General features: G+C 37.2%; 1 protein-coding gene across 1 annotated transcript in view; it reads right to left on the bottom strand.

The window, feature by feature from the left end:
• GUCY1B3 (guanylate cyclase 1 soluble subunit beta) overlaps positions 1–15,532 on the bottom strand; it is a 43,443-nt gene that overhangs the window by 6,751 nt on the left and 21,160 nt on the right. The window contains exons 5-10 of the mRNA XM_017805951.1: positions 14,602–14,799; positions 6,083–6,313; positions 4,539–4,655; positions 3,582–3,715; positions 2,588–2,785; positions 620–857 (exon numbers count right to left, since the gene is read on the bottom strand). Coding sequence (XP_017661440.1) covers positions 620–857; positions 2,588–2,785; positions 3,582–3,715; positions 4,539–4,655; positions 6,083–6,313; positions 14,602–14,799 — 1,116 coding nt within the window. The remainder of the gene's footprint in view (positions 1–619; positions 858–2,587; positions 2,786–3,581; positions 3,716–4,538; positions 4,656–6,082; positions 6,314–14,601; positions 14,800–15,532) is intronic.

Raw genomic sequence — 15,532 nt, 5'->3', positions numbered from 1 at the left:
CTTCTGGTGTCTTCTGAATGAAACTGAGCTCTATGTTTTGACTCATACCCTTGATTCACATGTTAGAGGGCACAAAATCAATTCCTAGTAAAAGGTAGGAATGAACTTTATAATTATAAACACATAAGCATACATATGTACACATATATGGGAGATGTATATATATATATAAAAATACATATATATACCTACCTGCTACTAACCACACTTGCGACTACACTTCATTCCTAATGAAGGAGTGGAATTCACATTGAATAATTGAATTATAAGTTATAATTTAGAATTAGAAGACCGAGGTATATGGCTGAAAAACTTAAAGCACAGTGTCAGAAGAATCACAAACGGCTTCTATAAGTTCACTTTCACTAAATGTGGAAGTAGATTTATATATCCACCCAATGGCTGATTGCAGAAATCCTACTGAGAATTAAGCCTATGTTCCTTCACGCATTACCAACATAATCTTCTTTAGCTACCTAATATCAGGTAATACAGTTCAATGAGTGAGAAAATAAATATTTTTTTAAAAAGCCTAAAATCCAAAGGATGGAAAATACTGACACAATAGTAAATTATTGAAAAGTAACAAATTAGATACTTCTAAAAATCTTATGCTTACCTTATAAACAAATGGATTCCTTCGTGAATCAGTCAGAATATCAAATCTTGTGTACAGATCATTTAAAAGATTGACAATCTTCATGGCTCCCTCTCCAGAGGCATGTTTACTACAAAAGGCATTGAATCCAACAATGCCACTGAAAAGAATGGTCACATTGTCGTACCGCTTAGCTGGAACAGGACGCTTGTGTCTCAGCTCATTTGCCACTGATGGTGGTAGAACAGAGTACAGTAATCTAAACATGCAAAAAAAGAAAAGCACAAGCAAAACAGAAAGAATGTGGAGAAAGGTCTTTACAGCAGCACCCTTCAAATAGTAACTTCGTACATCCCATAGAGTTTATATCATACTCCCATCATCAACGAGCAATATAAATATGTTTTTTGTAGAATATGTTATTTGGGAAACAGGAACGGATCTACATCAGCATACCTAAAACCATGACATTTCAAACACACACTAATACACCTAAACTACCAACAAAATGAGACATACATTACTAATTATTCTGACATGATCTGTTAATAGTGTCTTGGATCATTTTTACTCATTTCTGCCATTTCCTCAGCTCATATAATCTGATTTTTCCCACAGAACCATAAAAACTGCAAAAAAGACCATGAAGAGATCAAACAGTTTTCCACCTCTAACCAATTAATCAATTTCTAAATGCTTCCTCTTCTGTTGAGCATGCTGTTTTTAGGATTTATAATATGCTTTTTTAATTAATAGTCTATATGACATATTAACACTTGTTCATATAACAAATTATGCAAATAAAATCCAAATCACACATCCAGAGCTTCACCCTACTCTCTTCAACTTTCTATCTGCCATTTTAAGGTCTATTTCCTTCCTGACACAGCTAAGTGGACAAGCTGAAGATCTCCAACAGTTTCTCAAATCTTGAACATCATTTTGTACACAGCCTCCTGCACAAACCCTCATTAGTTGCATTTTTGGCAAGCTCACTACTGCATGAGCTATAATTAGTGAATACCTTGGGCAGTGATATAGTAACTGACACTGTCTGTTCCAGCAGCTGCTAAGAAGGCTAGAATTCCTGAAGATAAAATGACTTTATAAAGCAAGCCAACAGGACTGAGCAGAAAAAATACTTTTTAGGCTTCTTTTATCTCTGATTCTTCTGTCCATCCCTTTCAAGTATTTTTAAAATAGTTTCCATTACTCACTACAGAAAAAGAACATTATCTGTCAATGGAATTTATACAGAGATGGGGACTATGTTTTATAAACAAGAGTCAATCATCAATGCCAGGCTATTTTTCCCGCAAGCTTTTGTTTATCTGCCAGTCATCATTGAGCTGAGATGCCACAGACTAATGGTATGAATTTGACTTTATAGCTATCTGTAGAAATGGATTTGGGCATATACTGTATATATACATGCACATGTAATGCATATAGTGTATTATTGTTATGTACTTATATCTAGATAGCCTCAAATTTGTTTCTAAAGGTAACTATAAAATCAAATTCATAGCATTAGCCTATTGCAAAACTTCAGCTTTACACAGACGATTTTCAAGGTTTATAAGATACATTTTTCTGTTCTACTCACCTGTGAGCATGGCAGTCCATAAAGACAAAGTTGGTTTACAGAACTCTGTCAAATAGCAGCATTTGGGCATTCATCAAATTAACCTTGGCTACAAGGACTGCATATAGGAAAGTTTCCAAAACTATTTTAGGTAATTCACAAATCAAGAAGAATTGTCAGTTCACTTCTTATAACTCTCCTTATCAGAGAGGGAGCCATCAAAACACCTGTGCCTAGACTGTGGGTGACATCTGACAAATAAAATGTTCTTTCTTGACTCCAAAATTACCAGCCGTGATTCTGTCTTATATTCCTTCCAAGTTTCTGTTATTTTTTGAAGAAGGTAGCTATGAATAATATATTGCTCTGAGTGTTTCAGCTCAAAATTGGGATTTGGTTCTTACGTGTCTGTCTTTTTCTTTTCATCTTCCAGCGCCCGCAGTGTGTGCTGCAGTCTGTCAGTGAGGATCTCAAGCTCTTGAGTCAGTTTATATTCCTCTCTGAACTGCTCTCCCAAAAGAACCAGATCACGGGTAGCATCATGCAATGGAATATCACTCAGATATAAACCTCTTCTGGTTAAATCATCCAAGTTCATCACACTGCAGTGTGGAGAAATATATAATAATATGGGTACAATTAAACTTGCCAAAGGGAGCATTTAAAACTCAAATGAAATCAGAGGCTGCTGAATAACAGAAAAAAAAGACTACAGTTCTGAACCTGTGATGAGCTGTACAACATATCCTTTCTACAGAATACCTTATTTGTGATCATTCATGTCAACCCATGGCTCTTGATTTTCGCATTTAAAAATAGAATTCTCATTGATGAGTTCCATGAACATATCAAATGTACATCCTTCACTACACAGATAAAAGTGAGATCATGTTAAGGTAACCTCTTCCCTTTGTTGTCATCCACTCTCTCCCTTTTACAGAGGAGATTAATGTATCATACCTGTGTAATCCAATGTGATAGTTTAATATGCTCTTAGCTAAAGAATCCTTCCATTCAATCCCCCATTCCAACCACTTCTTTATCACTGCTCTATTACATTAAAACTACTGCAAAAATATATGAATCCACACAGGAAATAAAATCGTAATATTTCTTAGCACTCTCCGACTAAGAAACACAGGATAAAACTTGCAAAAAATGGAATCATGAGGAATTAACATTTGTACAAACTGGGACAATATTTATATTGAGTTATTTAATAATCAGTCAAGTTTTAATATTGAAATGCTCCTCCCTCTTCTAGTATAAACACATCAAAGCCAGTTAAATCAATACTTGAACCAATTAATTTCTGTAGTACTACTCTCATAAGAATTCTTAAAATGAGCCATTGTAAATTGAAGATCAGTATTATAGAATTCTTTAAGTTTAAAGTACCTTGGTGAACAAAGAAAGAGAATGCTGTCGGCTTCAGGCAAGTAGATCATTTGCCCTTTCAGGCGTAAGCAGCTGATTTCTGTGCCAGTCAGTTCATCTTCACACTCCAGCTTTTCCACATCCAACAGCCCCTCCTGGTGATGAAAGTCACAATTGTATAAGGGCAACAGTGTGTTATGCACTGGGCCAAGTGTGTAAGTGCATTCACTATGAAGGCAGTCAGAACATCTGGAATAGACTTTAAGCCTACATTAAAACTCATCTAATTTCTCATTGGAACACCATATACTATCCATACTTTAATACTGTGATTTGCTACCTCAAAGACACAAAGCATGGTATCTTTCTTATGTTATTTTCATAACTTCTTGTTTTCTTCTATGTTGTTTCTTAGCAATAGTTTGACAAAAGTATTGCCTATTCTATGAAGTTCTATCTGTGCCTGGGAACATCTCCAAGAAATCTTGTTGGTTTCTCTCAGGCACAGTTTTCTATAAATAAAGAGGGTCTTTGATGTAGGAAGTGCTACTCTACATGATTCATTTGTTCAGATCACCTGCCTCATCTCCTGCCCTCTCTAGAGAAAAGGAAAAAAACTTGTGTGTGAATGTAGGGATCCAAGCAAGGACACATTTCATATTTGTCTCTTACATTATTATGAAGCAAAAGTAAATGTAATTAGCTTTCTACATTTTCTTTGGTACAATGACATATAATGGATTGGCCCCTTGCAAAGAAAGAAGCAGACATGAAGTATATTTAATTCACCATTCCTATAAAGCATTCTATGTAACAACTACACACATATTCATACCTGTGACTTTCTCTTGGCTCAAGACTAAAAAGGGTCTGAGCAGAGAGAATTTTCTCTGAAGACTTCTGAGTTTTTGGCACTTCTTCTTATCTCTTCAAAGCATACTTACTGAAAGAAAAGCCAGGAAAATATTCTCTAGTTACCTTAGTCCTCAGTACAAAGACTGTATTGATATGTGAGAGGATTCCATGGAAACTAATATCAATATGAGGCCGGACCAAGGAGAAAACTGACAACAAACTGCAATTTCCTGGCTGCAACTAGAATATTAAAAAAAAAAAAAAAAGAAAAGACAAAAAGGATTATTATGTTTTATAATAAAAATATACATGGAGTAATTATACTCAATTTGCTTCGATGACAAAACTGAATGGAAGAGAATATACACTTTATGCATTTCTCCATTAAATCACAAGATGTTTAAGTTATGGATTTTACACTGGAAATATCCTAACTTCAAAGTGCAATTCCAGTCTGCAAGATGACTTTGTAATATTGTGTTAAACTATTACACTTGTTATTCGTTAAACTTTTCCCATTCTACAGTAAAAACACTTTCCAGTGTTTTCATCCTAAGTGACCTCCTTCATACTCCCTTTTCAGTGAGCCATGGTATGTAAAGCATCAGCTCTGATAATAAGGATTCTGACTGCCATCCTCAGTAGTCTGAATAGGTATAGCTGTTCAGTGAATGCCCTCAGGAAAAAGCTGGCAGAGCTACTTACAAAGCTCTTTTTTTCGAATCTTTCTGGAAAATTCTGAGAGAAATCACCAAAAAACAAATTCAGGAAAAAGCTAACAACGTAAAAATGCATTTTAAAACTACATCAATGATTCAGAAACAACACAATATATGCAGCATTAGTCTTTACATCGTTGTAAAGAAAATTTGATGGTTTGTCATCTTCTCTTTTGCTTTTCTACTTTTACTGCTTTTACCTGTTGCTTATTTTTAGAAGCACTGTCAGCTCTCAGAAGACAGAACTGAGGTATCCACATACATACAGAATATAAAATATTAAATGTACCTCTGAGTACCCTTTTACTGTAAATAACTAGAGGAAATTGCAGCAGCTGCATTCAGTTCAGAACACACATATATTTATCACAAACTTTGTTTGGCTCATCTTTGTTAATACTGATGCTTTTGATGCACAAGCTAAGAAAGTATGACACAATTTCTGTTATTCTGCTCTTTAGTTATCGTGCATCTGATATCTTAAGTATCTGAAGGCATTACTGACAAGTAATACATATAGAATCTGTACCTGCTGCTAAATTATATAGCAGAATGGGCAAGACCATTATCCTGAACCCCAGGCCAAGTTACACCATCTCACATCCACTTTAAAGAGCTATCTGCCACTTTCATAGCATATGTAGCTTGGAGTGAGCTAAGAGAAAGAATTAGTTGAATTGTGGGGATGGCCAGATTTTCTCTGCTCAAGCTTATTCTCTTACTGCCTATGGACATACTCATAAAGAACAGAGTTGTTATAGAATCAGGGCTATTTTCACAGTCCTTTATCAAACAAGAGAAACACAATGCAGTAAATATTATACACTTACATGGGAATTCTGTTCAGACAGAGAATTCTAAATCTATTTTATTAATCTTTATAATTAATCTGTGAAGCATCCAGCATTATGAATCTCTATGACTATCCACGCATGCGAATCATCTAACCTGTGGAAGGACTCTGTATATAGCATTGCCACACTGCGTGACCACCAGATCTCTGTCAAATATTATGTGGAAAGGAAAGGCCTTGCAGAAAGTATAGGGACTGATGCGAGACTCTTGGGTACCGTTTTCTTCAAATCTGTCAAGGTCTTCATAGTAGTCCTCTTCTTTAGACTCTTTCTCTTCAATTAAAAATTGAATGTGGTCACACTCCTCATTTCTCTGTTGAATAACCTGGAAAAATGAAGGAAAAATGAAAAACTGAAAACTACTACTCATTAGTAACTGGAATGCTACTAAGAAGACAGGAATGTATTTAGAGCAGAAAGATGAATTCAAGAATTGTATTTCCATATTGAAAAATACTGTATTATAATGAAAATTTCTGATTTTAGAATCTTTATAATTCCAAGTGAATAAGTATGCCTTTGCTTAGCCACAGTTGCTTTCTGCAAGAACAAGATATTGAAGATCACCCAAATACAATGTATTAAGCTGGAGTGAAATGCACATTCTGAAATCAGAGGTCAAAGCTCAGGTTATGCTTGCTCTTGGTACTTGCCAGAAAACAGGATGCTCCCCTCCCCTTGACCCTGTGGTGAGTCTTGAATTACACAGATCGCTTGAATTCTTATTTTGATCAAAGCTGTTTGCAAGGTTTGTAACACAACAGCAAACAGTGCTGACCAGAGGATGGGCATTTCACTGACAGCAAAAAGAAAGGTAGATAGAACAGATGTTTGAATATACAGTCCTTAGATATTCCAGCACACTGTAAATTCAAAGCCAAAACACAAAACTAAAAGCAAGCACAATCTTCTCTGGGCTTTATTCCATATTAACTGAAATCATAGCAAAACTAGAGTCATCTACTTTGGTGGAATCTCAAAAAGGTGTCTTCAATACAGCATTTCACACTTCAGTAATTTTACTCAAAGTTAGTAAAAAATATGAAATTAATAGGGATTATTTTGTTTGGAGTGAGAGTCATGTATTGCAGTATAATTAAAGCTAATAACTAATAGAATAACATAATTTACCTTGAGAGGCCAAATTCACTTCTTTTCATGTTTAATTAGATTTAATGACTGGAACAGAACAATTCTATTTATACAGTATTGTTTAGCAGCAACTTTCTGGAACATGTTGCACTCGATTCTACTTTCAAGTAGAGTCTGATCTAAAGCCACTGAGGCAAAAAAAAAATTTCCTCAAAATCCCTAACGTATCCTGATTCTGCCCTTTAAATGTAGTCTTAACCAAAGAGATTAATAGTTACAATATGAAAACAGAATGGATATGCATAAACACTGCATTTGATCCCTAAAATGTTTAATTTATTAAATATTTCTCCTCCAAAAATGTCAGAAACACTAATTGATGGGTTGGGGAACCTTTATGTGGTCCTATACAAATAGAGGAGTGTAAAACAACAAAATAATATTTTATTGTGAAATTATGCCTAATTTAATGTGGCAGTCTTCTTTGTTCTCCTATTTGACTACTCATTTGAAGGAAAGAGATGCTTTTTCAGAGGACAGTTCAGAGCAGAAGCCTGATTTAGGTGCTCTATAGCCATGTGCTGCATTAGTCTTCTCGTTCTATTGCACATGTAAGTAACTCAGAGAAAGATCAGCTACTAAATTTTCCAGGTCATCATAGAATCAAACAATCAGAGAATATACCAAGTTGGAAGGGACACACAAGGATCATCGAGTCCCTTACCCCTGCACAGGACCATCCCCAAGAGTCACACCATGTGCCTCAGATTATCATCCAAATGTTTCTTGAACTCTGCCAGGCTTGGTGCTGTGACCACTTCCCTGAGGAGCCTGTTCCAGTACCCAAACAACCTCTGGGTGAAGAACCTTTTCCTAATATCCAGCCTAAACCTCCCCTGACACAACTTCAGGCCATTCCCTCGGGTCCTGTCACTGGTCACCACAGAAAAGAGATCAGTGCCTGCCTGTCCTCTTCTACCTCATGAGGAAGTTGTAGACTGCAACGACGTTTCCCCTCAGTCTCCTCCAGGCTGAACACACCAAGTGACCTCAGCCACTCCTCATATGGCTTCCCCTCAAGGCCCTTCCCCTCAAGACCCTTTGTTGCCCCTCTTTGAACGCTCTCCAATAGTTTAATATCTTTCTTACATTGTGGCGCCCAAAACTGCACACAATATTCAAGGTGAGGCCGCCTCAGTGCAGAGCAGAGCGGGACAATCACCTCCCTCAGCTGGCTGGTGATGCTTTGCCTGGTGCCCCCCAGGACACAGTTGGCCCTCCTGGCTGCCAGGGCACAATGATTCATATTCAACTTGCCATCAAAGGGTCCAGGACCCCCATGTCCCTTTCCATGGCACTGCTTTCCAGCACCTCATTCCCCAGTCTGTACAAACATCCAGGGTTGCGCCATCCCAGGTGCAGAATCCAGCACTTCCCCTTGTTGAACTTCATATGATTGATGATTGAGAAGATGTCTGCTTTCTTTACTACTTCTTTTATCCTGTTTGTAGATAGGTGTTTTAAGTGCTTTGCTTGGTTATGGCATGGTTTTCCATGTGTTCCTCTTCCTTTAAATCATTATCCTTGAAATTGTGAGAGACAATGGCCATACCGAGGATTAACAGAATGCAGTTAGTCTTAATTTTTACTTACTGTCACTCATGCACAGTCCCACAGCTTTTATTTTAATACTACTGTTATTGTAGCCAGGGATGGCTGAGATCATACATAGAAACTTTTTTCAAATTGTGTAGAATTATCTCTAGAACTGATCTATGCTTCCAGGTAATTTCCAGTCCTGGATCTTACTTCAAAGTGTTGCTTTATGAACTATCTAATCTCCTATCTCATGATTCCATCCACTTTGTCAGCAAATTTAAAATAAGCACTTCTGGCCTTTAACGTAATATGTTAAATTCTGTCTCTTCACCTTTGTACCTATAAACCCAACCTAACCGGCCAGATATTTGTCTGGCATAAAGATCTGCATTGGACACTCTGCTAAGCTTAACTAGAATAGAGCTTACCTATTGTTCCATTCTGCAAGCAAAGTTTGCAAGCCACAAAATTTCAGTATCATTTAAATACTGTTGAAGAAGCCTTTGATAAATGCTTGACAAATGAAAGTTCAGTGACAGAAGCAACAAAGCCAGCAATCAAGTCTAATTCTTCCTCCCCCGCAGACTTAGCTGGTGAAGTGACATCAGTTCACCACATCTAAGAGCTCAATCACCATAGTAACTGCAGTTAAAACTGAAGGGAGAAATCACTCCTGGTTTCAAAGAGAATATATAACATCAAACTGCTAACCTGCCTGTGGTTTCCAGAAGATGAATCTTCAGAGTTTGTCCTTGGTTAATCAAGTGAAAAGTCACACTGATATTTCAGGGAAGGGCAATACAAAGAAAAGTTATTTTAAAGTGACTGTCATTTAATGTATTTGGTGAGCTACACACAAGATATTAAATCTGCAGTATCACTGCGATACAGTATGTATAATGAACACATGCTATCTGTTAAACTGTCACTGATGTGTCTACAAGACAAGACTCAGTTCTGTGGATCTGAGTATAACCCCAGGACACACTCATATCTCATCATGGAAGGACAGAATGTCCTTCGACAGGGATTTTTTTACATGAAATTGTGAAGATTAATACAAAATCAGGGAGGTTTTGCCATCTAAAGGTCAATACAGGATGAAATTCTTCATCTCTTCTTATCAAAATTGACTGTGCAATGCTACTTGACAAATTTCACTGCAGTTGTTTCAGAATGATCCTGAGGCAAAGCAGTTCACTGTGGAAATGGCACCACTCTCAGTTTTGCATATCCAAAGTTAAAGCTGGGGATGTCTTCACATGCAGCTGGTTTCAGTGCAGACTGTCTCACTGCACCAAACCCCCAAGTCTGGAGACAGTGGAGTTTCCAGCTGCACTTGTGTCAGAATTAGAGGTTGATCATGCTCCATGACTGACTTTTCGTCATACACATATTTTAATGTGGATAAGTACTGCTTGTCCTCCATGACAAGTACCCAAGTAGTTGTGAGGTCAGTGCTCCAGCTGGTCACATCTTGGCTTTGTTTCTTACATTGCCATTACTAATAAGACAGTCTAAAATTACCATCTTGTCAAGACTTCCCCTGATCTTTTCTCATTTTATATTGTAAAACATCTTCCCCGTGTAAAAGAAAGATTTTAATAGTCTGCTCTCAGATAATAACAAAACTGCAGAAGTCTGTTTTCCCCACAGATATTCGGACTTTGTTGGATTATGTACAACACTCTTTTCTGATCCATACCATTAGTAGCTTTGAGGGAATCTCTGTTCTAACTTCACCTTCACAGGTCACCCTCATTTATATACAAACAACCTCTCACAAGTGAAGCAAGAGAACGCATAGCCAGTAGGCTGCTAACAGAGATCTCATGACAAAGTTCATCACCAGCATCATGATGATTTTTTAGTTATCATACCGAGACTAGCAGAACATGAATATTCTTAGTGTGTTCTCAAAGTCAACAACAATTCTTGAGACAATACCTGCTACAAAAATTATATAGTCTTATCTCTATTTGTCTAAAAATGGATTACCATATCAGGGAAGACAAGGCAAATTGGATTTGAACCAAATAATCAATTAATGTCAACTTGGGCTTTTCTGAACTATTCAACTGCAATTTTGAACGCAAGTTCAAACCAAATTGCTTTCTTTTCCATGCTAACAAAGTTTAAGAGACAAACTGACACCTTTTTTTTCCTTGCCTTCAGCACACACATACCCAAGGTGTTAAAAGGCACATTTCCTGGAAAAAGGAAGCCCTAATGTATTTTAGAAGAACACATACCTCTGTGTGTGTGTGTGTGTGTGTGCATGTATGTATAAATATGTGTGTATATATATATATGTGTATATACAAAATTGTTCTGTGTGAAACTGAAGAAAGGTGATACATTTTCTATTTAGCTATTTCTCCATCTAAAAAAACAATTTGGGACAAAACAAAAACAAAACATTTTTTTCCATATTTATTTTTTCCTCTTGCGATCATTATGATTCCTTAAGTTTTCACCGCAGGTTGAGGTAGGTGATCCTCACACCTGGAGTGCTGTGTCCAATTGTGGGCTCCTCAGTGCAAAAGAGAAAGGAAGGTACCACGGGGGGTCCACTCTCTCCAGCAAGGGCCACTAAGACAATCAAGGCACTGAAGCATCTCTCAGAAGAGGAAGGGCTGAAGAGCTGGTACTGTCCAGGCTGGAGAAGAGAAGGCTTGGGAGGAGCTCAGCCATGTGCACTAACATCTGAAGGGAGGGGATACAGAGGATTGAGCCAGGCTCTCTTCAGTGGTGCCCAGTGCCAGGACAAGAGGCAATGGGCCCAAACTGAAACAGAGGACGTGCTCTGAACACCAGGAAACACACTTCTGTGGTGAGATGGACTGAGCACTGGAACATGTTGTCCAAAGATATTGCAGAGTCTTCATCCCTAGAGATAGCTGAAAGCCGTCTGAACATGGCCCAGAACAAATGGCTCTACGCAGCCATGCTTGAGCAGATGGGATTGAACAAAATGACCTCCACAGGTCCTTTCCAACCCCAGCCAGTCTGTGATTCTGTCTAACCCATGAAACAAAATCTAACCACTTAATGAAACAAAACCACTATTATTGGAAACAATTAAGGTCTTCTGCCACCTTCACAGAGCCTTGTAAATATATTAGACAAATTCAAACAACATTTCATGAATATATAGACTTAAAAGCACCTATTCTCTCAAGGAGATTTATGTAAGCATTTGCTCTAAACAGACAGAGAAGAAAAGTGGATAATAAAGTATTAACTATCAAATTGCAGATATCAACTTCACACTAATATAAAGAGAACTGCAGAACTTATTGTGTTGATGTAAATGCTTTGGATAAAAAGATTTGGAAGGACAACTCAGGACTTAAAAGTCAGAAGATGACTTCCACAATAACATCAGAAACTTTGGGTTAGGCACTGAGTTTTTTATCATTTCAAAAAAACCTCCAATTCTTCCTTAGGCAAAATTCTAATTTAAGTCCAACACAAAAATGTTACAGAAGAGGCATTGATTGTTCCACAAAAACTGAGGGGATGAAAAGCAACTCCATTGTTTTCCTGTGCTGTGCTATTTCAAGCAATGGGTTACTAACAGACTAAAACACAAAAGCATTAATTTACTGAATTATGAGGGAAAGCATAGAGATGAAAGAAGTCTGTCAATTTTCTTCTCCTGTTTTCATTTTTTTGAACAATAAAACTACCCAGTTTTCACACTGGAGTTTAAAACTTTCACCCCATACCATTACTGATTAATAGGTGACCTGTGAAGTAATGGTGGTAGACTTTCATTGTCTGTGTGGCTAAGCTGCAAATTTTGGCACTCTCACCTTACAGAATCAAGTAGCTGATTAGTCTCTGCTTATCTACCACTGATGTTTCTGACTACTCATGGAGTACAGCGCTATTTAATGTCTTAAAAGGTGTCAAAAGCTAGACTTTATTAAGCAGCAGAGACAAAAAAAGTTCAGAGTGGAGGGCATGTGCCTTTTTAATATGGAAAAAATTAAAAACAGGATAACAGACAAAATAAAACAGACAATATGCACTTTCTTCAATTTAGAGGTAATACTATTTTTAGGCACTTATGTGCTTTTGGCTCTGACAGTCTGGAAGAACAGCATGGATTTAAATTAAATTTTGTGTTCACTTACAACAGGTTTGACCAATAGTATTAAATTTCTATTTATTTACAATACAACAATAAAATTTCAATAAAAGCCTAAAAAAGTCAAATGAAAATAAGAAGCAAATATGTAATAAACATTTAAACCTTGTTGGAATATGTTATTTGTGAGAAGTCCTAGATAGATATCGATACAATCTTCTCAGCAAAGTAACATTCAGACTGAGGACACAGTTGTCAAAAGTTTGTTCTGGAAGCTGCTGTGGACAACCCAGATTTCTCCTCTGCCCCATGGATCACTTTTGTCTCTGCAAGACCCCTCAACTACACTGGCATAACTCTGACAGAACACTGAACCACATAAAGGAACAGATGTAGGTAAAAATAACCCAGTTCATTTCCTCAGTCAAGTTTATTTTATAACTTGACACCAGCTGGAGAGACATGGCTGAAGAAGCTGCTGTAGGACAAGCTTGAGCACTAAGAGAAAGATGACTGCTTAAGCTGCCTGTGCTACCAAAATAAATTCTTGTCAAGCAGCAGGTTCAGCGCTTTTGCAGCCAATTTTCCATCATGGTCCGCCTTGTCTTTCTCAACTCTTCAAATAAACAGGTATCTAAGAAGAGGATTGTTTTGATTCTGTTGCATCCTTCTGTATCTGATTACTAACACCTGCTGCAAAAGTTTGAAATACGGTTTTCTACAAAACAGGATCTTAACATGGACACAAGTATATCACCACAGTATATACAACTAGACATTTACTATAAACCTGTGCTAGCTTATAACAGGAAAGCTAAAAGGCAAATACTCTGATACAGCAGTACAAATATCTTTGTGATTGTACTGCTTGTAAATTTCTTATCTGAGCAAGATCATGTTTTTGCAATAAACTCACAAAACTGGAAAGGATTTTCTGAGCAAGCATACAGAGAAACTCCGCTAGAAATACAATATGATTAGGGAATAGTTTAAAAAAAAGGAATGCTTCCTGTACCTGCTTAGATCCTTTTCTACTTGATGAAAAGTATTTTATATCAGCTGCAATATTTCTAACAGCAAAGTTTTCATTTTTTTGTTTCCCCCCCACATATATCTGCACCTTGGATCAAGCTCTGATTTTATACCATTCCATATGCAAGGCCCGATCAATTAAATCTTTCCATTGCTTTGTATGGACATAAAGCAGAAGCCTCTTTCCCATTTCAAAAGTGACTTCAGCACACATGACATTATGTCAACTCTGTGACTGAGGAACATTTTTTCATTTCTGGGGCTGTAGGTCCATATCCAGTCACACTCCCACACAATGACAGTATGAAACCCACAAACATACCTTGTTTCTGGGAAGGACCCGGCATGCAGTCTGGGAGCAAAACACTGCTCGCCAGCCAGGCCTCACCAATGCACATCATCCTCACAATTTGTACACAGAAGAATCTTGGACACAAAGACAAAATGTCCATGTTCCCACAGAACACAGTAGACAGTGAGAAATATATGCCAAATATAAAATATATGCCAAATAAGCCATACATGTCATCTCCTTCTTTGAATAAGAGCATATTGTGCTGAACTGCTCTCGATTGGGTTTGCTTGCAAATCAGTGCTGGCTTTCTCAGCACATGGTTGATGTGTCCTCAAACCAACACAAATTACGATGTCTCTTCCTGAGCCAGTACTGATGGCACTGCTTCACAGAAGACAGCAACAATGCAAATTACTGTTTGCCACCACTTTACTTTGGATTTTCTTGATCTCGTCCTAATGACATAAATTTTCAGTGTTTACATCACTTCAGACATTACCTTCATGTCTATTTCTGTACCATGGATCTGTTGAGCTACTGTTTTAATGATTCCAATGACAATATCCTGAAGACCTTCTCTTTCTGAATAGTAATGCAGAATGAGTCCCTTCCCCTTCTCCGCATCAGTGCATCTAAAGGAAGGTGCTCGCATACCCGGGTAAATAGTAGCGAGGTGATCATGCAGAGCATCCAGGTTCTAGAAGAAGAAATTAAAAACATGATTATAAGGCAATCACTTAGTATTTCTGAAGAAAGCAAGTACATATTTTGTCTAATCCGAACATCCCCTTTCTCTTACTGCGCATTCTTTCTGTGCATTTGCCTTATTATTTGGAGAAGTGCCATCATAGCAGGCTTTTCAGGTAGGTCGCAATGTTCTTTCTATCTACCATGGCAATATTTGGACAACGAATGGCATAAAAATTAGAACTATTAATAATTACTCCAGATAGTAAGAATTCATGCTTTACCATGCTGTATTTTGAAGTATTCTTAGGACTAAAGACCTTGTGTGTGATTCTCAATCCAGTACCTCATCCATTTTCATCCCTTCCAATCCCAGTCTCTATAATCTCCTCTTCAGATACTAATTTAGGAGTCAAATACAAATAAGCATGTCTGAATATACATAAATCTTTCTCCTTATTATCCATGAAAAAGCCTTGTTCTGACATCGTAACAGTCAGCCCAAGTTTACAGGGCCTGACTAAGTTTCAAACTTTAAAGTAAAGATTTAAATGCCTGAAAGACCAAGCACAAATATGTATTTTTGTTGAGAATAATGGAAAAAATCCACAGAATAAACTGAACATATCACAGCTGCCATAATAATGTTTCAGAGGAAGTTTTTCAGGAAAGGGAAAAGATCTATTTTTCCAGCTAATATCCTTGACATCTTATGTATATAACTTTAAATCTTGACCAGACAA

Source organism: Lepidothrix coronata, unplaced genomic scaffold, assembly GCF_001604755.1.
Source record: "Lepidothrix coronata isolate B3197 unplaced genomic scaffold, Lepidothrix_coronata-1.0 Scaffold13, whole genome shotgun sequence".
Lineage (NCBI taxonomy): Eukaryota > Metazoa > Chordata > Aves > Passeriformes > Pipridae > Lepidothrix > Lepidothrix coronata.
Note: the sequence above shows the minus strand (reverse complement) of the source record. Positions and strands in the feature narration are given on the sequence as shown.